Source organism: Podarcis liolepis (genome assembly GCF_965112155.1).
Source record: "Podarcis liolepis genome assembly, chromosome: 2".
In the NCBI taxonomy this organism is placed as follows: domain Eukaryota; kingdom Metazoa; phylum Chordata; class Lepidosauria; order Squamata; family Lacertidae; genus Podarcis; species Podarcis liolepis.
The window spans coordinates 70,766,712-70,791,872 of NC_139555.1; the positions used below are offsets into that span (position 1 = coordinate 70,766,712).

The window sequence follows — 25,161 nt, forward strand, 5'->3', positions numbered from 1 at the left end:
TTCAGGGTACCTTGTCTGAGAGACAGCAGATAATAACAGAAGTTATAAAGAATGGTGGTGAAGATGATAACCCACTGAAAGTGAGTGAATAGAAACTTGCACTGACATTAGTGTTGTTTAAGGTTTTTGTTTACATGCCTAATTCATAAATAAGTTTTGGCGAGTGCTTTCTTTGAGCTGCGAAACACGTGTTCTTTTTGTGATGGAGCAAGAATCAGAATTGATTTTTTTTTTTTTTTGCAAGCTTATATTTAGTGGTCAGTCTTATTTCAGCTAAACATGTTAATTAGGCTTCCGTGTCCTTTATGCAATAATTTAGAAGTTTGCAGACAGAGGTACTGAAAACAGGAAGGAGTATTTTGGGACCCTTTTAATCTCTGGAGTTGCAAAAGGGCTGTTGGCCATTGTGATGAAACTTTGTTGGTCTTAGCTGGGAAACTGATCTTTACAGTAACTCCTTTCTTTTTAGGGTGTTCCTTCTAAAAAGGAAGTATAGCAACATCTGAGAGTTATGGGATATGGGACATTCAGTAGAGTTCTAATCTTGTCAGGGAAACAAATGGAATTTACACGTTCATAGGGTGCCTCTTTGTCAGGCATGTTGAGTTGTAGAACAGCAGTGGCCTGAGGTTTCCTATATCAACCCTCTAGTGGTAGAGCCCATAACAGTCTATCACCTGCCCTTTAGTGTGATAGAACTTGGCAGCTTGTATTTATTGGGCTAAAATGACATTACTCCTCTTCCAGCGTGGATTGGTGGCTGCTTATAGTGGAGACAGTGATAATGAAGAGGATTTCTTGGAAAGGCTGGAAAATGAAGAAGAAAAACTAACAGACTGGAAAAAAATGGCCTGTTTGTTATGTAGAAGACAGTTCCCAAATAAAGAAGCTCTAGTCAGGCACCAACAGCTCTCTGATCTTCATAAGGTAATCAACTTCTTCAAACAATAAATTCAATATTGCAGAATTTTATAGTTGCCACCCAAAATAACTGAATATCAACTTGTTCTCTTGGCTTGGCGCGGGGGGCGGAAACATGGAAAGTGGTCAAGAGGATTCTAGACAAGTGGAGAGTTTCTCTTTTCCCTCTATAGTTCGAACCTTGTCTTAATTATAGTTACTTATATCTCACCTACTAAGTAATACTAAACTCCATTTTAAAAAGCACAATAAGCAATATCAACATAAAAAATGTTAGTATTTTTTCCACAGGGTAGTTGATGATAGAATGGCCCTGGCTTTGCGGGGTGGGGGGCAGTAGTGAGCTGGAGCGCACTCTTAATATTACTATGCCTGTCTATGTCTTCCGTTGGGATACTTCCCATAGGGTTGTATCCCACATGATTTGGGGGGGGGCATAAATTTTGTCTGTCTTTTTAGATACACAAAATAGTATGTGGCATTGAGTTCACTTGCAGTGTTTTATTACTTATGGATATTGCTTGTTAGGAATAAAACCGTGAGGTAGTCTTAAATCAGATTTTTTTTAAAAAAAATAGCTTCCTGTGACAGTCTCAATTCAATTTTGATTATTGTTTTTTCCTATAAAGCAAAACATGGACATCTACAGGAGATCGAGACTATCAGAGCAAGAGCTCGAAGCCTTGGAAATGCGTGAGAGAGAGGTAAGTGGTATGTAAACAAGACAATAGATTTTGAGGTGTTCATTCAGCCCCCAGGCAACATTCCACAAGCATTCTGTTGCGATCCCCAAGATTTGGGTTAATTCTATTGCTTTCAAAAAGAAATTGGAATGATAGAAATGCAAACTATGGTTCTCAAACACGAAATAAGTAAAAGATGGGAAGTCTTGGATTGAAACTTGGTAGTTGAAAAAAGCTCAAGGGGAAGGAATATATCTTGCTAACCCCTAACATTTAGGAGCTTCCAGTGTCCTAGTTTTCTGCAACACAGAAAAAAAGACATCTTGTTCACATGTGTCTTTTCGGGTGGGGAATATTTTAGATCAACTAGTTATGCAGCCAAAATCTGCAGAATGATTGCCATTCATGTACTTTATGTATTAACTGTTGCAATCTGGTTCAGAACTTTTTGTTGTGCCCCCTTTATTTTGTCAACGTTAAAAATGGGCAACAATTCTTAATTCTGAAAGTAATTGAATCCAGTAGCAATAGAGTGGGATCAGTCTGTATGATGTGCACCCGTTCTTTCTCTTTTTCTCCACTGTTTGGATATTGTACTTGACTCTCTTGCGTTCTATGCTGCCTACATCAATAGATGCCACATTGTTTTGCTACTTAGAAGCAGAAGGGTACTAGAGTATGTGCTGGGGTTGACAATGAGTTCAGAAGTTGATGAAATTGATATAATTTCAGATGAAATACAGAGACAGAGCAGCTGAAAGGCGTGAGAAATATGGCATACCAGAGCCACCAGAGCCAAAGCGGAAAAAAGTGTTTGATGCAGGCACCGTGTATGTATTTGAAATATTTTACCATTTTACATTTAAATTAAATTCTCTAAATTTTCCTTAGTTTAACTGTGTGTTTGTTTTTTAGGAATTATGAACAGCCCACAAAAGATGGCATTGACCATAGTAATATTGGCAACAAAATGCTTCAAGCTATGGGCTGGAGGGAAGGTTCAGGATTAGGAAGGAAATGTCAAGGTATCACAGCCCCCATTGAGGTAAGCAGGGAGGAGTTGTATATATGGTTGTCATCCTAGATAGTTGAAAAGTGGTTTAAAAATCTGAATTACGTGGACTTCCGGGGAGGTGCCTCCGGTAATGGCGGAATTCCTCTGACCGGGAGGAATCTGCTCCGTGGGAATCTGGGTCTGGCCGCCACGGCGAAGGCAGAGACCCATTAAAATCACAGGCGGGAGAAGCAGTGAGCGTGGGATTCGGCGGGCACCTTTTGCGCCTCCCCCACTCGCGGGGAACCCTGGTTTTTGGGGCTCCAGAGCGACGTGGGGTGAGCGGCGCGGTGCATCGAATCGTCTGCTTCTTTCACGGAGCGAAGCCGCATAGCTGTTGCCGGAGAGCGCTGACCTTTTCCTGTGGACAATTTGACTTTAAAGTAATTACCCGTGAGTAGAGCTGAAGCGGAAGAATTGGATTTCTAAATGTTTAATTTGGTACCATAACGGGGAGGTTCAAAACAGGAAATCCGCCTTCCCCTTTTGTAAATAGACTGAGGCAATGAAGTTGCAAGCTGGAGTCCTGGAAAGCCTTTTGTAAAAGATTAAATTTCCATCAGTAAAGAACATTAAACCTCCTCTTGGAGGCAGGAGAAGAGAGGGGGAAGTTGCGGATTGAGTATGTCTGTGGGAGAGAGTGAAGAGATTTAAAACACCGCCGCTCTGACCCTGGAAACGGGCTGCTAGCAGGACTGACGTCTTTTGGAATGTTCATTGACAGCGTTTAGAACGTTTATTGACAGCTAGTTAAACAAGAGAAATACATTGTTTCTACAGTCTCCGGCTGCTTTAAAAAGGAGTAAAAGTAATTGAAAATTGAAATTAATTGGAAACTAATTTTGGATTGTTTAAAACGGTGAGACTCTGGGACTGACCTTGAATCTTTTAAGTGTTATGGTAAATGGAAGAGGAAAAACAGACTAGTCAACTGCTGACAAAACATTAAGGTCTGGGAGGACTTGGCAACAATCCGGAAGAGGTCCATCATCAGGCCCCTCTGCTCCTTCTGTTGCTGCCTTTGTACCAGTATATTTAAAACCAAGAGGAATGTCGACAGAAGAGGCTTTAGTGGCTGCATTATATAAGATAAATGATTCATTGGATCAGCTTAACAGGAAAATGGACACGATAAATGTGAAAGTGGATGTTTCAATTACTAGTATTAACCTAAATACAGAAAGTATAAATAATACCAATACAGAAACCACCCAGAAATTGATACAGGAACCTACTTTGATACGGCAAACTGCGGAGGAAGGCAGGGAAAAAGCTGTTGTTGCTGAATGTAAAGTAACACAACTGGAGAGAAAGAGAAAGAGAGCCCCAGCCCTACAGAGGCAATTTGATGAACATAAGTTGACGCGTGCTATGACTGAACTTAAAGAAAAACAGATGAATTTGAGGATTAGAGTTCACCTTTGGTGGACATGCCCAAGGATTAAGACACTTTGGGAGATGATTCATAATGAAATGAAAAAGGTATTTAAATATACACCCTTTTGAAGAAACCAGAGGCCTTTCTCCTGGGCATGGTCGGCCAATTGGTGTTAAAGAAGGATAGAACTTTTTTCACGTATGTAACAATAGCAGCAAGAATACTCATTGTGAAGTACTGGAAGACACAAGTTTTATCTATTCAGGAAGAATGGCAGATGAAGTTGATGGACTATATGGAATTGGCGGAAACGACTGGCAGAAATCCGAGACCAGGGAGAAGAGTCGGTGGAAGAAGACTGGAAAAAGTTTAAGACTATTTATAGAAATACTGTAAAAATAATAAATGTTAGAAAAATGTTGGAATGAAGTTATATGGCTCTAGTAGAAATGCTACAAGGAATCAAGTATAAATAGATAATAGAGTATTAAAGGGAAAAATAAGGTTAGAATATGTTAAGATAATTATAGGATAGAAAACAGAGGAATTGCTGAAACAATTAATAGAAGTGGAATACAAAAAGGGAGGTGTGAGGAGGTCGTGGAAATAAGGGAATGAAAGATAAGATATTGAAATTGTTTTGTGTTTTAAATGGTTTGTGTCTTGTTTTGTTATGCTTTTTTTGTTTTTTCTGTTTTTTTGTTTTTTCTGTTTTGTTGTGTTTAAACGGTTGAAAAATTAATAAATATTATTTTAAAAAATAAAAATCTGAATTACACTTAAGTACACAATCTTAAATATGCCCATGCTTCCATCTCTCTTGAATGGAGGAGAGATGCTCAGAACAAGTGTGGCAGTGACAGATTTAGGTGACTTTTTCCCCATTGGGGGACACACTTGCTCACACCATTTTGTGCTCCTGTTTCTTTCTGCTTTTATGGATGTGACAGCCATTTTGTGTTAACCACGGCAGACGTTTTCTGAGTAACACTCATGGCACTTTCCAAATGTGCCCACTGGCCCAAAAAAAGGTTGCTGAATTGGGACAGCATACCTGAGGAATATTTTTTTTGGGGGGGGGGTGGATCATACTTGCTTGGCTAAAAAGTGAGTTTAAATTATTTTTCAGAGGTGGGGTGTTGTTCACCCATTGAGACTTGTGATGAATGAAACGTAACTTCTGTGGTCATGTTGTTTTGCTGCTGCTAAAATACCTGTGTTTCTTTGCAGGCTCAAGTGAGAATGAGGGGAGCTGGGCTAGGAGCAAAAGGTAGTTCTTACGGTGTCTCTACAGCAGACTCTTACAAAGATGCAGTACGGAAAGCTATGTTTGCTCGATTCACTGAAATGGAATAAGCACTGTCCATCTTGGAAGCAGAAAAGCATGAAACATCTCACCCTATTTCCCCCCAAACAGACTGTTAAAAACCTTATGACCTTGGAGGCATTGCAGTTACTTTAGTTATGGCTTGAGGTTAACTACTTCTAGTTTCAGGATTTCCATTAATTCCAGCGTGTAATGCTTCTCTTTGTGGATCATAAAACACAAAACACCACAGCTTCATGTTGGACGAACCATAACTAGATTAAAAGGGGGTGCTGGATCTTTATACATTTTTGTATATAGTGTAAATTTATGTGTCATGCTATTAAATTTGTGTAGTCAAAAACCCACACCTGTCCTGTGGAGCAGTTGAGGAAGTGTTAATGTGATTTTACACTGTTATATCTGCCTACTTTGTACTGTTTCTCATTTTTGGCAAAACTTTCCTGTATATTTTGTAAGATATGTCTTTGTATAGTTTTTTTTCCTCTGAAGATTTTGATTATAGATGCCAGTCCAGGCTTCTTTCAAGCAGAAATAAAGCCTAAACCAAATTTTGTTTCTTAGCGGGGAAAGTTGATTTGTGGCAAAGAATAAGTGACTATGTCTAACTACCTGTTTGCTGATGATAACAAATAGATGAAATACCTTTGGTCCTGCTCTGAAGTATTGAGAAAAGGATCTGTATGTACCCCAAAAATGGCGCCTACTGCCCTGGTTCCCATGACACCAGCAATCCTGTTGACAACACTAACCCAAGTTATTTGAGCTCTTATCACATAATTGGGGTTGTGTTACGGGAATATATCCATCTGGGGATTAACAAATAGGAAAGATTTAGGAAGACTGCAAGTGTGCCAGCAGAACTCCAGGAAAAGAAATGGGTCAGGATCCTATGCCCAAGCAACTATATAGCCAGTCCCCTACTGCCACATCAATTTCCTTTCCTTCCTAGTATGGGATAGTGGTTTCTCCTACCTTCTCTGCTCCTGTTGGATGGTTTTTCGCTTTCTTTGCTTTATTCTCACCTCTTGTTTCTCTGGATTGTCTCTCTTGGTTCTGTTTCTCCACTTAGGTGGCTTTGGCAAGAAAGCATTCCTCCTGAATAAAGATGCAAGCAAGTGTAAAGTGCATTGGAGAGTTATTAAACTGAATGCTAGAGCTGCAGTAGTGCAGTTCACTTCAAGAGGGGATTCCCTAGCCCCTGAGCATGGCTCAGAGCTTTATTCAGTTGCTGTCCGTAGAATCCGTAATGCATTCTTTAGGGAGCCAGCACAAATAGGCTGGCTACAGATGCAGTAGTCAATTTGGACTTCAGCAAAGGGCATAATTGCTCCGCTTCTTAAGTGAGTAGTTGGTGGTGTCTTGGATGGGGGAACTACTGGCGTATCCCTTTAAATTCCACTAGAAGGCTTCTACATGGCATTTTGCCTAGTGAGGATCCCTACAGGTGTATCCTTGCAGAGAAGCACAAGCCAGAGTGCAGCAGGCAGCTAGCTGCCAGTCTTTTCTCTATTCCCTACTTTCCTTCCCATGGAGATGGAACTGCTTGGCCTTTGTATGATAGCTATCTTCAAATATCTAAAGGACTCTCACATGGAGGATGGAGCAAGCTTGTTTTCTCCTTCAGAAACTAGAGAGTCTGAACCAATGCATTCAAGTTTCAAAACACGAAACCCTGTAGGAATTACCTTTCTGTGAGAGCTGTTTAACAGACGTGAGAGGGGGTGTTCTCCCATTGGAGGCTCTTAAGCAGAGATTGGATGGCCACCTGTCATGTAGGATTTTGTTGAGATTCCTGCATTGCAGGGGGCTGGACTAGACTACTCTCTGGGCCCCTTCCAACTATGATTTAAAATTGAATTGAAGTAGTGCCCTAAGCCAAGTTCTACCTACACAGCAGGACTGTGGTCTGATCCAGCAAGGGTCCACTTTATGTTCTTACAGGAGCAGACCTTGTTTTGCACACCAACAGAAGTTCCTGGAGAGTTCAGAGGCAGTCCCACACACAGCACCTTGCAGTAATCTAAAAGGGAGGTTACTAAGGCATGGATTATTCTAGCTAGGTTACATGTGAGGGCAGGGGCAAAGTTCTCATTATCAACCTAAACTGCTAAAAAGTACTCTGTGCTAGTACCTTGGGTGGCAAAAAATGAACACCGCTCCCCCAGAGTTAGGTCTGATTGTTTTGAGGAAGCATAACCCCCAGAAGAAGAGGCTGAACACCACTCACTGGGTACACAAAACGGGGGTCAGCTCCTCTTTCCAGTTTTGGGCATATATTACAGTATTTGGGTAGCTGTGGTTGCATACATGTGTTTTTTGTTTGTCTTTCGGCACCTCTTCAAGTACACCTAAAAGAAAAGCTGGGGTTTTTAAAACATATTTTTAAACATATTAAAAACATATTTTAAACATATTTTTTCCAATTCATTATAAATCATTTCACAGAAGGCTTTTGCAACCTTACAAGATCATCACATATGAAAAAGTTTCCTTTCTCTTTACATTTCCAACATATGTTGGATTCAGACTTACACGTTTTTGCCAGCTTGCTAGGCGTCAAATACCATCTATACATCGCCATGTAGTTTTAAAGTGTAGCATGCTGTAAATTTTAAATCTTTCCAAATTCTTTCCCATGCTGCCATATCAATATTATAACCTATATCCATTGTCCAATGTATCATTGATGATTTGACCATTGCATCCTTCCATTTCACATTCTAATAATAATTTATACATTTTAGACATTATCTTTTGATTATTCTAATTGGGAGGTTTGAGTTGTAAAGACATTTTTTTATCTATCTAAAATATCTCATTTAATTGGCGATATTGTGGCCAACTTAATATTCCACTTATTTCTTCAAACTTTTTTAGTTTAACCTCCCCTTCCACCTCTATTAGCAACTCCCTATATGTTACCCAGTCCACTTCCATATTCTTTTTCTCCCACCCCTATGGCTTCTACTGGTGAGTGCCACATTGCTATTTTCTTTTCCAGCAAGTTTTTTATATTTATCCCATACTCTCTCTATATATTTTTACTAATTATATGGTTGGTGAAACCCAGCACTTTTTTTCTGGGGGTACACAGGGGTACACATAACCCTAAACATTTTGTGAATCTAAGTTTGGCCTCATTGGGCATTTCAATATGAGTAGGAAAATGAGAGTACCCCTAAACATTTTTTTAGAAAAAAAAGCACTGGTGAAATCTTTGTGTTCGTTTTCCCATGCCATAAATATGCGTACCTGCCAAATTTCTTATGTCCTTCAAGATCCAAAACCTGCATATTCTTCAGTAAAAACCGCTCCTTTAACCAGCAAAGACAGGATGCCTCATAGTATAGTCTTAAGTCTGGCAGCAAGAAGCCACCTCTTTCTTTTGCATCAATTAAAATTTTATATTTTATTCTTGGTTTCTTCCCTTGCCAGATAATTTTTATTATGTTTCTTTGCCATTCCTTGAAGCATCCTGCATTACCAATCACTGGAGCTGTCTGAAATAAAGTCATCCTCGGCAGAACATTCATTTTTATGACTAAAACCCTTCCTAATAAAGTTTCATTCTTCCCCATATTTCTGACTTTTTCTTGATTTCTCTCCATGTCTTAACATAATTACCTTGAAACAAATTTAATTTCCTTGCTGTTAGCCATACCCCCAAATATTTTACTTTTTTTTCTATCAACAGACCTGTTTTCCCCTCTAGTTCTTTTATCCTTCATGTGTTTCACTAACATTTTGGTTTACTCTTGTTCATCCCACTAACAGTATCTGTTTGCTTCTCATGATGTATCTATAATTCACCCTCTCAAAGATTTCTCCTGTATGAATATCCCTTCCACCTAATAAAATGTACAATGTGACGTATGCAGACCACATATGATAAAAGGGTCTACATGGTGGTTGGGAAGATTACATATACAGTGGTACTTACATATACAGGTTACATACGCTTCAGGTTACATACGCTTCAGGTTACAGACGCCGCTAACCCAGAAATGGTACCTTGGGTTAAGAACTTTGCTTCAGGATGAGAACAGAAATCGTGCTCTGGCGGCACGGCAGCAGCAGGAGGCCCCATTAGCTAAAGTGGTGCTTCAGGTTAAGAACAGTTTCAGGTTAAGAACAGACCTCTGGAACAAATTAAGTACTTAACCCGAGGTACCACTGTACATGGAATAAAAATCTATACCCACAACCCACCACCACCATTGCTGCACCCAATAATAAGCTCTGCTGTTTGTGGATGTGTTCCCCTTCTCTTGGTTAATAATATCATTCTGTGAGTGATTTGTTTACACATCCAGGAGCACATGTTTATCTTAACTTTTCTGTTCCTGTTTTTCAAATACCCACGAATTTCATTTCCATCTGGGTGTGTCCCAAATGCCTATCTATGGAATCAGGACAAGGCAGGGTAGAATAGCGCTTGGCACAGAATCGTCGTCTGCACTACTGCGTAATCCCCACTAGGCGACAGCAGATTCCCAAGAATGACAGTCCCTCCTTACCCCTGCTACACAGCGCTTTCTCTTGTGGCTTGCTCAGAAAAGATACATTTCTCTTTACCAACCAATAAACTTGCAACCAATAACAGATACTGCATCCATGAGCTTAAATATAGCTTTATCCATGGTAGCAGATCCACAATAGCCATTGAACATAAGCCCCACTCCTCCAACCCAAGTGGCACTTTAAAGGACCTAAAGTCTATCATCTTCTCTCACTAACTTTCGGGAACCTCACTTCCACAGAAAGTACGGGTGTGTGCATGTGTGTGCCAGTGTATGGGAGGAGAGGGAAATTATTTCAATAAGCTACAACTTACTGTGATAGAATGCTATGATTCTATTTGATATATTTGTGTGTCACTGCTGGCAGAGGAGGGACAGCAAAACCCTTGGACCCAATTGTTTTAAGATTAGATTATGTTGACTTCAGACGCCCTGTGATGATTCCACTAAAGCAAAAGGGCTGCAAGCTCCGGTAGGGATTGTGGGCTCTTGTTCACAATATCCTTTATTTTCTTCTTTGGGATGCAGCCGTAGCAGATGTCCAATGTCTTCTCCACCTGCCACTAGTCAGTGAAGGGCTCACAAATCTTTTGCTGTACCACAATGCTCTGTTACATATTGCAGAAGGAGATCCTGGCAGGCTGGATAGAAGGACAGCCAAGGGAAGAGTTTCCCAAATGACATGGGCCCCAGCACTAGATGGGGTTTATACGCTTGTGTTGACTCTCTATTGGGCATCCAACTGATGACATCATGAATTGCTACTCCCTGCCGTGCCCTGGACAGCGCTGGCATATGCTCTGCCACTGTTCCAGTATGAGCACCAGTGGTGTGGTTGGTTAAGTTGCCACTGCAACCAGGACTGGCTGGCTCAGATTGAGCAATTAGGCAAATATCTGCTCCCAAAAAAGGACCTGAGGTGACATGCTAGACTCATGTTTCTCTTGGTGAGAAACTGTTGGCACAGAAAGGGCAGGTGTACTTCAAAGACTACATGGAGACTGTGGCAGTGGTGTGCTTCCAAGCCGTTGCTGGAACCAACGATGTGGTGGAGTTCTCAGAGGTCACTGCCAGAGGAATACCAATTGATCACAGAATCATCTCCAGAGACAGGATCTGAGGCTCAAAGGGCCATTCGGCAGGAGCACCTGCCAAGACTTCCTTCTCCAAATGATGCTGTAAGCCTCGGGGAGTGGTTGCAACGTGCTGCTTAGTGGATTTTAAACAGCACGGGCAAGAATCCATGTTCTGCTCCTTGCCAAGACAAATCAAAAACCAATTGTGCCCATCAGTGGTAGGGACCACAGTGCTGTTTAACAGATGACTGCTGCACCATCAGTATGCAGAAAAACTAAGGGGAGGGGGAACAAATCAGGAAAACCATGAATTATAGCCAAACCGCACAAAGAATCCAGGAAAAAGAACAAGGGAGATCCCTAACAGAGAAAAACTAAATTCTAAATCTCACTGTGAAAATATATATATATTTTTAAAATTCCTGAGCTGCTCTCTTGACAGTTAGAAAAGATCTGAATGGGTGGCCATCCCACAATTTTCAAGGCTTGCACAGGCAGGAGGGAGGGGGAAAGAGAGGGAGAGAGAGAAAATTTCCTCTCAGGAGGAAGTTCAGAGCACAAGCTCCCTGATCACAGCTGCAGAATGCTCCTTGAGAGGGCTCTGCAGAGATGCAGAGCCTGTGTGTGTGACTGCACAGGAAAGGGGGTCTCCTGGAGGAAACAGGAGACATAGGAAACTGTCTTACAGTGAGTAAGTGGCGAATGACCAGCATGCTCAGTACTGTCTACACAAGAGTTTCCCTCCAGATGTTGTTGGACTTCAGCTCCATCAGCCCCAGCAAGCACTGCCAACACTCAAGGATGATGGGAGCACTGGCGGAGGAAGTAGGGGGCAGGGGAGTGCACTGTCACTGGCAGTGCAATCCTGGTGGGGTGCCATCGTGGCTGCCCCCCCCCCACGCACTGGGTGCCACGCCCCCGCAGATGGTGCACCATGGCCCTAGGAGGCGTGGCATGCCCCCAGGGCATGTGCCAGCTCTCCACCCCCTGGTGCCGGAGCATGAAGCTCTGCCACTGGATGGGAGTTGTAGTCTATCCCCCCCTACCCCTGATCTACAACTGACAGTGGGCTTCCAGGGTTTCAGACAGGAGTCTTTCAAAGCCGTAGCTGGAAATGCCATGGACTGAACCTCAGAGCATCTGTGTGCGAAACAAGTGCGCCTACAATTGGGCATTTCCCCAGGGTCTTATTACTAAAGGAAAAGTCTGCAAAAGTCCTGAGAAATTGCCATTGAACAACAACTGGTCCATATAGTCCCAGGCCCCCTTCAGATTGTTGCTATTTGCAGGTAAGATTTAATGGCATACCAGCAAAATCAGGTTGCACTATTAAGGTGGATTTGGTGTTCTTGCAAACCCACTGGGGGCGGGGGGAATCCACACACCCTTGCCCATGAATTATTTTGTGGCAAGGAAAATGCACTGGATACGACATTGCCTAACCTTCCTGCTAACAAATCAGAATGACTATTCATAAGCAGTCAGCGTCATATAATCTCCACACAAATTTTGTGCTAACAAATCAGTATAAACAGGTTGTCTGGAAGTGAGTTCAGTGAATAGTCTTAGGCTGAGGAATGATTGCTGAACATCTTAGGCAACAGCGTGTACATATAGCCTCAGTGAATAATCTTAGGTTGAGAGACAAGAGACCCTGATGAGTTTAAATCTTACTTCTACTCATGTAAACGTTTCTCTCTCTCTCTGTGGGTACAGAGCGCAACCTAATTGTATGGGCTACAGAGAAAAGATAGAGAAAAGTCACTTCAGAGTCTAGTTTCCAACCCAGGGATGGTAAGATATTACAGTAAGGTTACCAGATTTTTTTCAATGAATCCAGGGACACTTTTCAATTTTAGTAGGAATGATAGGATTTTGTCAGGGGACTGATTTGTAAATCCAGGGACTGTCCCTGGGAAACGGGGATGTTTGGTAACCTTATATTACAGCAAACAAGCTAGTCACATTGTTAAATACTTTCCACCTTCTTATAGTTTACTTTCTTACATCATGGGTAAACATCTTCAGAAATAGATGAAGTAAACTAATGTATATTTTGGAAGCTAAATTCATAAGGTTATCCTTGTGTTTGTACACTCAGTTTGAAAGTTTCCATTTCACTAAAAGCTGACCTTCAGTCTGCCACAGTTTGAAGTTCTAAAATATCAAGTTATGGAAGATTTGAATCTTCTAAAACGCCAGTGCCTGCAGCATTTCAAAGCCTTTGATTTTACCATCTTTAAAAGCTAAACTGTATTTGCAAATGATAAAATCAATTGTTAAGTTGTTGGCATCCATTTGTCTCAGGAGACAATGGTGGAGTACACCTTCGGGGGCGAAGTCAAACTGTTGGAAGGTTGCAGCACTTGCTGTGGCTGTGGAGACCAATATGGGAGAGAAATGTTTTGTTGCAGCTGGGGCAGATGAAGGCATCCAGTTTTGCTGCTTCAGGTGCAACATGACATTCCTTCTCTCTGTGCTCCTACCAGCAGTCATTCCCCTTCTGGTCACTGCTATGAATACACAACCTGACTGTCTCCAGACAATGTGGTCATCTGCAACCCGCATGACAGGGTTGATGTTGCCAGCCTTCATGTCATGTTTGCAGATACCCAAATCAAATAGAAAATTTAATCCAATGAATTCAATTCAGCCAAAATTAAGGACAAAAGACCTATTGGCTGACACATCTCTTTTTCATGGGAATCTACTTGATGTTGTATTTGATGTGTTGTGATGTATGTCTGTAGCAGAAGCTGGGTTCAAACTCTGGGTCTGCAGCTACTCTTAGAATTCATTTTCTCTCTAAAGTAAGCAATCAGTAAAAAGTCTCCTCTTTCCTGGTTCTACTGAAATGCTAATGAAATATCCTTGACACATCAATAGCAGAATTAAGTCAAACTAGTTTCCTCACTGGGAGGGGAAAAACGGGGGTGGGACCACTGACTGTATCTTTGCAACATAGTCCACAAACATGTAAAAGGGAAAATATTTGCCATTAACTTCAAGAAAATGTTTGACTTCATCTGGCGTCCAAGGTTGGTGTTGAAGCAAAAACATATGATCTAACTAAATCTGTGCACAGATCCATCAAATGAAGGATGTGTACTGAAAACAAATTAGAGACTTCAGACAAGCGGGGTGTAAACAAGAGAGCCCTTCTCAGCTCAAACTTCTTCTTTACTAAACACATCGATAATTTCCCAGCCATCTTGAGCTACTCATCAAGCTCAGGAAGACGAGACGAAACAGCCACCTACACGCTATCATGACGTTACCAGCAATTGCTACAATCTCATCACACATAGAGCTGCAAATGCATCTGATGGAAAACTAGTCCAAACCTCAGCAAAGTAAAGTTCCACTCCAAAGAAGTGGAGATTGAACACATCTTAAATTATACATACCTGGGTCTCATAATTAATGCATTAGGGCACTATCAGAAAGTCGGGGGGGGGGGGAGTCTATTGTGTGTTTTGTGGTGGCTCCCCCCTTTTTTTTACACAACATTGAATATAATCCTTCTGTTTATCATCGTTGACGGCTGTGAAAGGCAGGGAAATGTGCAGGGGGGGGAATTCAAAAGAATTCCATATTCTTTTGATTTGCAACAAATTCCCCTGCTACCTGGGAGCTCCAGCAACAACTGACAAGAGAGGGAAAGGTTGATGCTTTTCATTGCTTCTTATCCTAGCCATCAAAACTTTCCACTTTCTGGCAATTCCTCAATCAAACTAAGACACTCCTCTGCACAGAACTCATGCCAAACATTTAACTCAATAGCTGACAAAAGCGGATGTCCGTCAATCATGCAAAGAGATTCAAGAAGCTTGATCAAGAGTTAAAAGCAGCCACTTGCGGCGGAGATAATGGACAAATGCTATCACAGAGTCTCTTGCACTGCTACAGATTGCTGCATTCGATCAGCAACCCTCATGACAACTACCAGTTGTGCCAACAAATGCAGTTTCGTGCCCATTAGTATGCACATTTGTGAGATTTAGCCAAAAGTGGGAGCCTGCTATGATGTGTAACCAACCACGTGTTAAACTGGTCGTCTCTATGTTCTTGCCAAGTGGCCTGGGCACTGTGTTCCCCAAGGTTGATGTTATGTACTGAAGTTCTCACCCTGGGCCAGCAGGGGGATACTGTAGATAGTTATGCAAATGAAGGATCGAAAGTGACATTCAGAGATTGGATAGTTTTAGAAAGTTGTTACAGTAACGTTGTACTGGAGCTCTATATAAGCAGGCTGACTGAACCCTTCAGTTCAGTTCTGTTCTGGCCTGTGAATAAACAAGAGCTGTTTGAAGAATCGCTGTGTCGTCTGATATGTTCACCCACAACTTAACAGTAGAAGCCCCCCTGTTCCAAAAAGGGTTGAAATACTGACCCTACCCACGCGGTTCCTTCTCACTGAATTGTCAACCAGTCAGGAAAGAGGGTGACTACAAATCTGGCCCTCAGCTGGTTTGTTTGGTTTTTTAACCAAAATAAAATAAAATGAAAAAATGAAAACTGTGTTGTCTCAAACCAAAATGGATCTGATCTTGGGAATTTGCATCTCCAGCATGGAGGAAATGCTGGGAACTTGCACAACCTGTTCCGCCTCCAGCGAGGTAACAATGGAAACTTTTCTTAGTGGTCTTGTGGCTCTGCTCTTGGTGGAATGGGGCAATAAAAGAAGATAGTTCTTTCTGCCTGGGCAGTAGCAGCAGCACCCCCTTCAGGAAGCATCTGGTCCTGCAGCTTCTGCAGCACCCCCACTGGCAGAGAGCCAGGCGCACAGTAAGTGCTTTGATTCTCTTGGTGATTGTTTCTAACTGGAGGGAAATAATTTCACGGCGAGAGTTTCCCAGCATGGAGATTTAGCCGGTCGATAAAATGCATTTCCTCATCTCACTCTCTCTTTAGGTCTATTGATCTTGCTCAAAAATACCTTCCTCCTGGCAAGGGGAGATGAGTCAGACCTTGAACTTTCCTTCTTTAAAGTAAAGAGAGAAGAAAGGGAAAACAAAGAGCGAGGGCTAATGCAGGCAGTTTTCTCCATCTCCAAGCAGGCTGCTCCAATCAAAGAGTGATTCGTAACATTTCTAATATTAAATGTGTGAGGAGAGAGAGGAGAGTTGAAATGAGAGCTCTGACGCAGAATGTCACCCAGGTCACCACAATGAGCTCGTCCTTAATGATCTGCTTGCCCCATGAACAAGTCTGGGCAATCACTGATAGTGTTCTGAATGAAGACTGACAAAGTCTGGGTCTTCTATTGTTTGTTGGGTGTGGTGAAATGGGGGCCATCCCTCCCACACATTGGAAGCTTCCACAGTTAGAGAGGGGAAGAGGAAAGTGGGGGTTGTGTCAGTCAAATCAAATAGTTCCAAGGGCAAAACTGGTGTCTGGAATCTTTGGGGCATCCAACCCGGGGCAAAATTGCATGATATGACGGAGAAGAAGAGGAGGAGTTTGGATTTCATATCCCACCTTTCACTCCCCTTCAGGAGTCTCAAAGCGGCTAACAGTCTCCTTTCCCTTCCTCCCCCACAACAAACACTCTGTGAGGTGAGTGGGGCTGAGAGACTTCAAAGAAGTGTGACTGGCCCAAGGTCACCCAGCAGCTGCATGTGGAGGAGCGGGGACGCGAACCCAGTTCACCAGATTACGGGTCTACCGCTCTTAACCACTACACCACACTGGCTCTCGGAGATGTCTGCATGCATCTTCGCTTGCATTAAGAGTTTAAAAATAGCCGTTGGGGAGGAGTATGTGGGACCCTAACAGGGCTTAACACTTTCTGTGTGTGTATGTGTTTGTGTTTTCCTCTCAGTCTGTGCACTCCTTCAGGGGAAGCATGAGCAGGAGGAAGCATCCACCCCAATAGGTTGCTGGACAGACTTGCTGTGAGACCTTGTCCACACCAACATTATGTGTCTGTGGCTAGGGGGACCTATCTCCAGGGATGTTGCCTCTCACCAGTTCCTGGGAAATGCCAGAGGCTGCCTCCTTTGCCAAGGTTCAGTTCCTGAGCTAGGATGTGACAACGGACAAATGTGGCAAAGTGTTTATATGAGATGATGAGTTTGCAAGTAGCTATTATATGTACACGGCTGTATTTCTTTGGAATTGCAAAGCATTTAAGTCAGAAGTCAGAAATTTGAAGATGTGCAGTTCTTGAAGAATAGGACAAAGGAAATACTAAGATTGGGAGGAAGCAGATAATGGTTTCAGAGAAACCACGTGCAACTGATTAGGTTGCTTCTGCTATGAAAAGCTTTTACAAACCAATGCTGCTTTCATATTCACTTGGAGCCAAGGTGCATGGACAGTGTCATCACAAAATGTAGTCACTGGGTAGCACTGGACTGCATTGTGTTTGGGTGGAGTCAGGAGTTTCCTGTTGCTCTTCTGCTTAATAGAGACAATAAATGTCTTGTCTAGCTTTCTGACTGGTGGGCCCTCTTAAGAGGACGGCAGGTCTAGTCTTTCCTGGATTGTGTTCTTGCTTCAAACGGATTTCACAATTGATTGACTAAGAAAGGTTTTCAGTATTCCCAGTCACCCAAGGAAGGAGTTATCTAGAGTGCCAAACTGTTTTAAAAGGCTCATTGTCCTTTTTTTGGGGGGCACCCAATTTTGAGTACTGCTTTGATTGGTGTCGATGATTTGTGAAAGGCCACGTTTCTGTGACAGGCCACCCAGAATATATAGATGCTCACAAAATTATCTGCCACCAAATTTTGCCTCAGATTGTGTGGTTCTTAATTACCCATTTTTGTTTGTGCAGTAGCACTAGTGGGTTAGTTATATTCATCATTTTCAAGATCGAATTCCCGGACTCTGAAGATTGCTGGGCCTGCACAGTTTAATCTTGCTGCAGCTTTCAATTCCTTCATGTATTTCTCATTCTGCGTATCATGTGCATGAGGAAATGTGTGTGCTGAAACAGTGCTCACTTCTTGGAGAATATATTTTGTATACCTGAACACAAAGTGTTCCCTCCTGTTTTGTTTCTTCATGGGTGTGCAGGCTGTCCCTTCAGCAACCCTTTGGGGACCTCACAACAGGAAACTCAAGCAGTTCTAGCATTTTTAAATTGCTTGGGAATACCTAAAACCTTAACCATTTGGAATCAACTGAAATTATATAATCCATAAGCTTTTGTCACCAGAAGTAATCTGTTGCATCTGCCATGTGAAGGAAGATCAGATCTGGTTGGCCTTAGATCTACAGCTGATAAGCAGAGAAAGGTAAATTATGATTAAATCCAGCTGGAACCAATGGGACAAGTTTGTTTCTCTTGTTATTTACAAACAAATTTATTTCTGTGTGCCAGGTCAACCCCTAATTATGCAGCAACTGTGGTTCCATTTTGCTACCAAATTAGTGAGCATGAGACAATGAAGTTCAGTGTTAGAAAACTCTCTTTCTTTCTCTCTCTCTCTCTCTCTCACTCACACACACACACACACACACACAGAGAGAGAGAGAGAGAGAGAGAGAGAGAGAGAGCTTTAACACTGAACTTGATAACTTTTCTGCCTAGTATTGGACTATGATGCATTCATTATAATGCAGCAGAAAGTCTTAGGGCTTGTACAAAGGGTGGGGGGAGAGGAATGCAAAAGACTCCCTTCTTAACTGTGCAGAACAACATGTTTGTTTCTGTTATTACTCTCCCTGGCAGACCCAATTTCGGTCCCCGGTTTTTTGGTGTGTTTTTTTGCAATGAGTCAACCTACTAGTTGAAGGACTTACCTGACATTAGGACTTTTCAAATAAATAAAAAAACCCCAAACAAATAAAGGTGCCTGCTAAAACCCTAAAATAAAGTTGCCAGAAAGGAAAAAAACCAACAACATGTGCAGCTGAAGTGTGAATGTTTATTGCGATGCTGTTGCAGGCAACTATTGGACAGTCCTTGTGACATCACTGCTTACAAGTAGCGCACATGCCACCCCTCATCACAGCTGCAGTGTTAGAACTATTTTTAATCTGCTTTACATTTTATTCTTACTTCAGTGAGTTCTTGTTTCAAGGAGAGCCCTTAGCTGGTTAGACAGATGAGCACTCATAGCCCTTTAAAAAGAAAAAAAAGAGCATGGAATTTTCTGCTCCCACACAATACTCCTACACAATACAAACAGCATTGCAATTTGGGGATGGGGTGGGGAGAGAGATAGAGATTGTTCAATAGCCCAGGTACAGCAGCACACAGAGAGGGGGGAAACCTACTGGGAAATCTCCAGATGAAGTAGATGGCAATTCTGCCCCATTGAAACCAGTGAGATTTAAGCACACTTTTCGGTGCTCACAAACTTCAGCTGGATTTATTTATACATTATGCATGTCATTTTCTCTAGGATTGTGCCCACATGAATTCATCCTCAGTGAAGCATGCTTTCTACCCCCAACTGGGACCAGCTATGGTGAGAACAAGCCAAGATAAGAGCCATACCACCTGAGGTGCAGAATATCCACTGAGAATAACCCAGGGCAACCTCCAGAGGCTCTTGGTGTTTTGCAGGAGGGATTTAATTGACTACCTGAACTTTGGGCTTATGCATGTAGGGACCTTTCCAAGCATCCTTTCTTTGGTGCATCCAAAATGATTTGTGCTCATGTAGCTATACATCAAACTCTCCAGAGATTTGTTCTCCTACTTTGCTTGTGCTGAAGTGTGTTCCAGACAGCAACTGCTGTTGTTATCCATTTCTGAACTGCTTGCTAGGAACTGTAAACCCTAGTATACCGTTTCCTTGGCCCAAAATCAGGTGCAGGCTCTCCCAGGCAGCTCTTAAGACAGAGGGATTTCCTGGCGGTGGTGATGGAAGTCCTGTGGACCATTGGACACCCCCCACCCTATCCCCGCAGCCTGTGTTTGGTGCTGCAGTAAGCATCTGGGTGGGCACAGCTGGGTTAGATCGACTCCTCCCAGGCTCCCCCTCCCCAGGTCTCAGAAATGAGACAATGCGATAACACTGGGGGAGCATTGCAGAACAACAGATAAATCGGAATGATGTGTGGACAGTCCATTATAAACCCACTTCTAGTGCACTATTGCTGCATCAACGATACATGAAAAAAATACACCTGCAAAAAACCATCGGTTTGGAGGGACCCTAGGTTAAAGCATTCTGTTACCTGGCACAACAAATTGCCCCTGGGTTACGGAGACTCACCTGGCCTTACGGAGCAGTCAGGCATTTAGTGTCACCAGGTCCCATGCTCTGGAAAACTCTTCCAGCAGAGATTAGGTAGGCACTCTCACTGTTACATTCCAGGCATGTCTTGACCCTTTATGCTGACCAGCCTATTCGTTTTAATTTTCCTAAGATTAGCTTGTTTTAATGACTATTTAGTATTGTTTTTATGTTTGATTTTTATTGTCTTTGTATATATCTTTGTACACCATCTTGATAGTTTGCATGAGATGGCGGCATATAGTTTTATAAATATGTAAAAATAAATAAAAACACCTTTAAAAAAAGAAGAAGAGGGTGGACTTTTTTGCGGTTCAGAAAGTGCCAGGGAAATGCATTGTAAAGTGTGCGGTGAATGAATGAGTGAGGCGAAGATGCATTAACTTCCTGCGAGTGAATCGGTATAACTAATGTTCATGGCGTTATAACTGCCCTGCAAACAATCACAACAAATGCTCAAGAAAGATTGGCTATAATGTAACCTCCAAGTAAGCTTTGTGCAAGCAGATCAGCACAAATGCTCAATAGACGGGGGTCATTGGGGCAGCCGGTGGGGGCTGGTCAGGGCCGGGTTTAGGTTTGATGAAGCCCTAAGCTACTGAAGGTAATGGGGTCCTTTTTATGTCCAGCTGTCCTTTGTCAACAACAAATTGTCGCTGCTTTTTGTGTTGAATATATGCTATATGGTAATTTATAGGCCCATTACTTACATCATAGGAGCCTACACAACACAAAACACTTTTGCTGTATGTAGGTTTTATTTTGTTTTTTATCTTATATTTTGGAAATGTACATCCAGTTGTTTTTTCCCTTTAATTTTTTTGGGGGGCCCCCAAGAGAGTGGGGCCCTATCTATAGCTTGTTTAGCTTATATGTAAATATGGCACTGGGGCTCATCCAACCTCTTGTGCAACACAACCTAATAGCTTGAATTGCAGAGGGGAGGCAGAAGAAGCTTGCTCCCTTACCTTTTATGATGTTTTCAGAAGGCAATGGGAAAGGCATAATTGTCTAAAACTTGAGATGGAGCTTGTGGATTTCATTAAGCTTCTGCTAAATATTAACCACCACCACCCCGAACCCCAGTGACCTCCACAGAGACCTCCAGCTAATTCTATTTGCTGTATATAAAAACCACTTTCTCTCTTTCTAGAAGTAAAGAAAACATAAAGACAATTTCCTTGTCAATCCTGTCATCACTCTAACCCCGTGTTTACTTCATGTGGAACAGGAGGTGGGAATTGAGTTATCCTTTACCCATCCTGGGCAATTGAGAATGCTAGTTTCTAGACCCTGGACTAGAAATCCATGGATTTCTGTAAGCTGCAAGAGCTGGAAAGAGAACACAAGCCTGCCTTTGCCGAGTCCAATTCTCCATGTTCTAGCCACTAATCTCTACCACCTCCTCACCAGGAGACGAAAATAGGCTCCAGGAGTTCTGAGTCCTCATTCCCTTGTTTATAACAGCTTGGCTCTCCTTCCTTCCTCTGCAGCTCCCACTCTGTAACTATTACTTCTTCCTTGGGGCGGGCGGAGGGGGAGTCAAACAGAATTACAAAGTGTTGGCACAGTCTACGCTCGCTCCACCTGGATCAATAGATTCTTTGAAGTTACAGCAACACATCGCTCCAGCTCACTGCAAAGTTGTGGCTCGAGTCGAAAAGCGCCTTAGGCCCTGGCTTCTCAAAGAGAATTACAAAAGGCAGTACCTGCACTTGCTTGGAACATCACAAGCCTCGTGACTGACAGCAGAGAGCCTTGAAATGGGGATGTAGCAACCTTTTCCCACCCCTAAACTTCATCTTCAGTGTTTGTGGTAACAAATCCAAAAGGGCTGGCTTCTTAACCTCCCTCCACAACCACAAAGGGGCTCAAGGCATCTGGTTTTAATAAAAGGAGAGGCTGTTGCAAATCATGTGATTTCTCACACCGGAGCTCTAAAAACACAAACGCCCCCTCAAACAGGGCAAATAATGCTGAAATGGGCCTGCCAATTTCTCCTCTGCACATTTTGATTTGAATATTCCTCAGACTTGAAATATCAAACCCAACCTTCTGATATTAGCTGTGTATAGTTACCAAATGTGATACTTGGTTCCAGTATCTAATGTCTAATGTATTACTTAGGGGAGTATTCAACAGGTGATTGTCCTTAACCCCTGGCCTACCTGGCAGCAAGTCATTCCACCAATCCCCTTTTCCAGGGTCAATCCACATCTCCAGCGTCCAAACCAAAGCAAAGTCCTGCAGAGATCCTGTACCATCCAAGCTGAGGTCCATCAACAAGGGCAGTTGAGCAGACACAGCACCGTTTGTACTTTACATGCTGATTGCAGCACCTGGCTTGATGAGGCATGTGACCCTCACCTGTTCCAAGCCTATTCCAACTGATGAATAACACACCTCCTCCCAGAGCTAGCGAGCCCCACCTGGCCAGCTAGTGAGCTGGGCTGTGGGCCCTTGCCTGCCTCAGCCTCCTGGAGTGCCACTCCTGCTGCTCCTTATGCCTCAGAGCCCAATGTGTTTGTGGAGACTGGGGCCCCTCTGGCTTTGGCAATGGGTCCTGCTGCTCTGGTTCCTGTGCATTGACTTCCATGCCTTCACCATCCTCCATCACCCTATAAGTACTTACTTACTTACTTACCCATCCCCTGCTTGCCCTGGTGTGCTACACCCCTCGCTGAGATCCTCTTCCTCCTCCCCATAGTCCTGACGGTAATATGCAATGGTATATAGTTGTTGCTTTGGGGGAGTTCCGCAGACATGCTGTTTATTGTGCATTTGTGGTGTTTTGCACTCATGATGCTGTTGGAGTGGTTTTATGTGATCCAGTTTTTGGCACTGTTTGCTCCTGCAAAAGGTTTCAGGCAGACATCTTGCTTCCTTGCCGATCAATCCATGTTCTGTAGCTTCCTGCTGAGTGAAATCCTTTAAGTTTCCAGACCACAAAGTTCCAGGGGGCAGGGCAGTCCTACAGAGCAAGATGGCACGAATGGGGTAGCATAGGGGAAGCATTCCAGAACCATTAATAAAGCTAAATGATGTATAAATCCACCACCCACGCACCATTTTTGCCTCAATGATGTGTTGCAAAATAAATGAGGAAGGAAGGAAACAAGGAAAGAGCCCATGATTTCATTCACAGAGGGGGAAACGCAATGGATAGTCAACAAAACCACACTACCAACAAGCAAAATGTAAGCAATGGAATTTGAGAAAGACCACTTTGAAGGAAAGTCTAGATTTCCACAGGTATGCAAAGGTCAAACTACACATTACATTGATAACATGGTTGGTGTTAAAGTGCAGGGTTGTTCTTTCACAAATAGCAGCTGTGAGGGTGCTTATCCAGAACTGGACCAGGAGTGGGGTATGAATGAAAGTCCCCCCTGCAGCAGGTGCAGTTTCCCCTTCTGAGTCTGGATGAGGAACAGTCTAATTTGATTTGAAGGGAAAAGCATGAACATCTGGGCAAACCACATTGTTGACATAACATATAGTTTGGCCCTAAGACTGTAAATAACATTTGTGCGTTAGGATGGAAACCTTAAAATGACTGCCATGATGACTAAGAGGGAACAAGTTGTCGAAAGCTCTTTATCTGTAAAAGTCACTGTTAGTTCAGAACTCATGTTTCATTTTCTCAGCAAACATTCGTTACACGTATTTTTTGTTTTGTTTTTGAGTGGGGGAGAGCATGTTTTTGCTCGGCTAGTAGTAATAAGTGGAGGCAACTCTGCAGGTTTGTCCCATACACGAGTTCAAATTTAGAACTCAATCTTCCCTTGAAGTCTTAACCTTTAGAACGCTACCAGCAGAGCGGGAGGGAGACCTTTGATCTAACGCTGCAGACATGAGGAGTCTATTATTGTAACAGTGGCCTTTGTGCTTGCGATGCCTAAGGTTAGAAGACTGGGATGCTGCTGCTGCTGCTGCTGCTGCTCGTGAAACAAGGGCTTTGAACAAGGGACATTTTGTCCTGTCTGGAATGATGTCTGCATGCTGAGCCCTACTGGAGGAAGCCATTCCTTTTGGGAAGGCAGACAGCTCAGGGCAAAGCATCTGCGTTGCCTGCAGAAGGTCCCAGCTTTAATCCCCAGCATCTCCAGGTAGGATTGGGAGAGGACCCACCACAAAACCCACGAGAGCCACTCCCGGTCAGTGTAGACCAGGGGTAGGCAACCTAAGGCCCAGGGGCCAGATGCAGCCCAATTGCCTTCTCAATCTGGCCCGTGGACGGTCTGGGAATCAGCATGTTTTTACATGAGTAGAATGTGTCCTTTTATTTAAAATGCATCTCTGGGTTATTTGTGGGGTATAGGAATTTGTTCATTCCCCCCCCCCAAAAAAATATAGTCTGGCCCCCCACAAGGTCTGAGGGACAGTGGACCAGCCCCCGGCTGAAAAAGTTTGTTGATCCCTGGTGTAGACTAAGGTTACCTATCATTCCAACTCATTTCAATGAAGTGTCCCCGGATTCATTGAAAAAAATCTGGTAATCTTAGTGTAGACAATGCCAAGTGAGTTGGACCGATGGTCTGACTCAGAGAAGGGAAGTACAGTGGTACCTCGAGTTACATACGCTTCAGGTTACATACGCTTCAGGTTACATACGCTTCAGGTTACATACTCCGCTAACCCAGAAATAGTGCTTCAGGTTAAGAACTTTGCTTCAGGATGAGAACAAAAATCATGCAGCAGTGGCGCAGCGGCAGCAGGAGACCCCCATTAGCTAAAGTGGTGCTTCAGGTTAAGAACAGTTTCAGGTTAAGTACAGACCTCCGGAACAAATTAAGTACTTAACCCAAGGTACCACTGTACATATGTTTCAATGTACGTCTCTTCCCACCCGCTGGCCTCTACCCGCTGATACAAAGCTACTGGGAAGAATGTCACGAGAGGCTTCCAGAAGAGGCTTCCATGAGAGGCTTCTGCACATTTCCATCTCAATCACCACACATTGCCTAATGCTGGAGCACACTTCCCTGCTAATATAACAAGT

The 25,161-nt window shown here is 42.9% G+C and overlaps 1 protein-coding gene and 1 long non-coding RNA gene across 2 annotated transcripts in view; one reads left to right on the plus strand and one right to left on the minus strand.

The window, feature by feature from the left end:
* Positions 1-5,914, plus strand: part of RBM5 (RNA binding motif protein 5) — a 22,902-nt gene extending 16,988 nt beyond the window's left edge. The window contains exons 21-26 of the mRNA XM_083488690.1: positions 6-80; positions 748-927; positions 1,551-1,625; positions 2,337-2,434; positions 2,520-2,649; positions 5,267-5,914. Of these exons, the coding sequence (XP_083344816.1) occupies positions 6-80; positions 748-927; positions 1,551-1,625; positions 2,337-2,434; positions 2,520-2,649; positions 5,267-5,392 (684 nt within the window). The 3' untranslated portion in view covers positions 5,393-5,914. The remainder of the gene's footprint in view (positions 1-5; positions 81-747; positions 928-1,550; positions 1,626-2,336; positions 2,435-2,519; positions 2,650-5,266) is intronic.
* On the minus strand, positions 5,851-22,476 carry LOC310700036. The gene is made up of 2 exons (XR_014522381.1): positions 22,328-22,476; positions 5,851-6,461 (listed from the first exon to the last, which is right to left on the minus strand). It is a non-coding gene; the product is annotated as an uncharacterized lncRNA (long non-coding RNA).
* Positions 22,477-25,161: the final 2,685 nt, after the last annotated feature.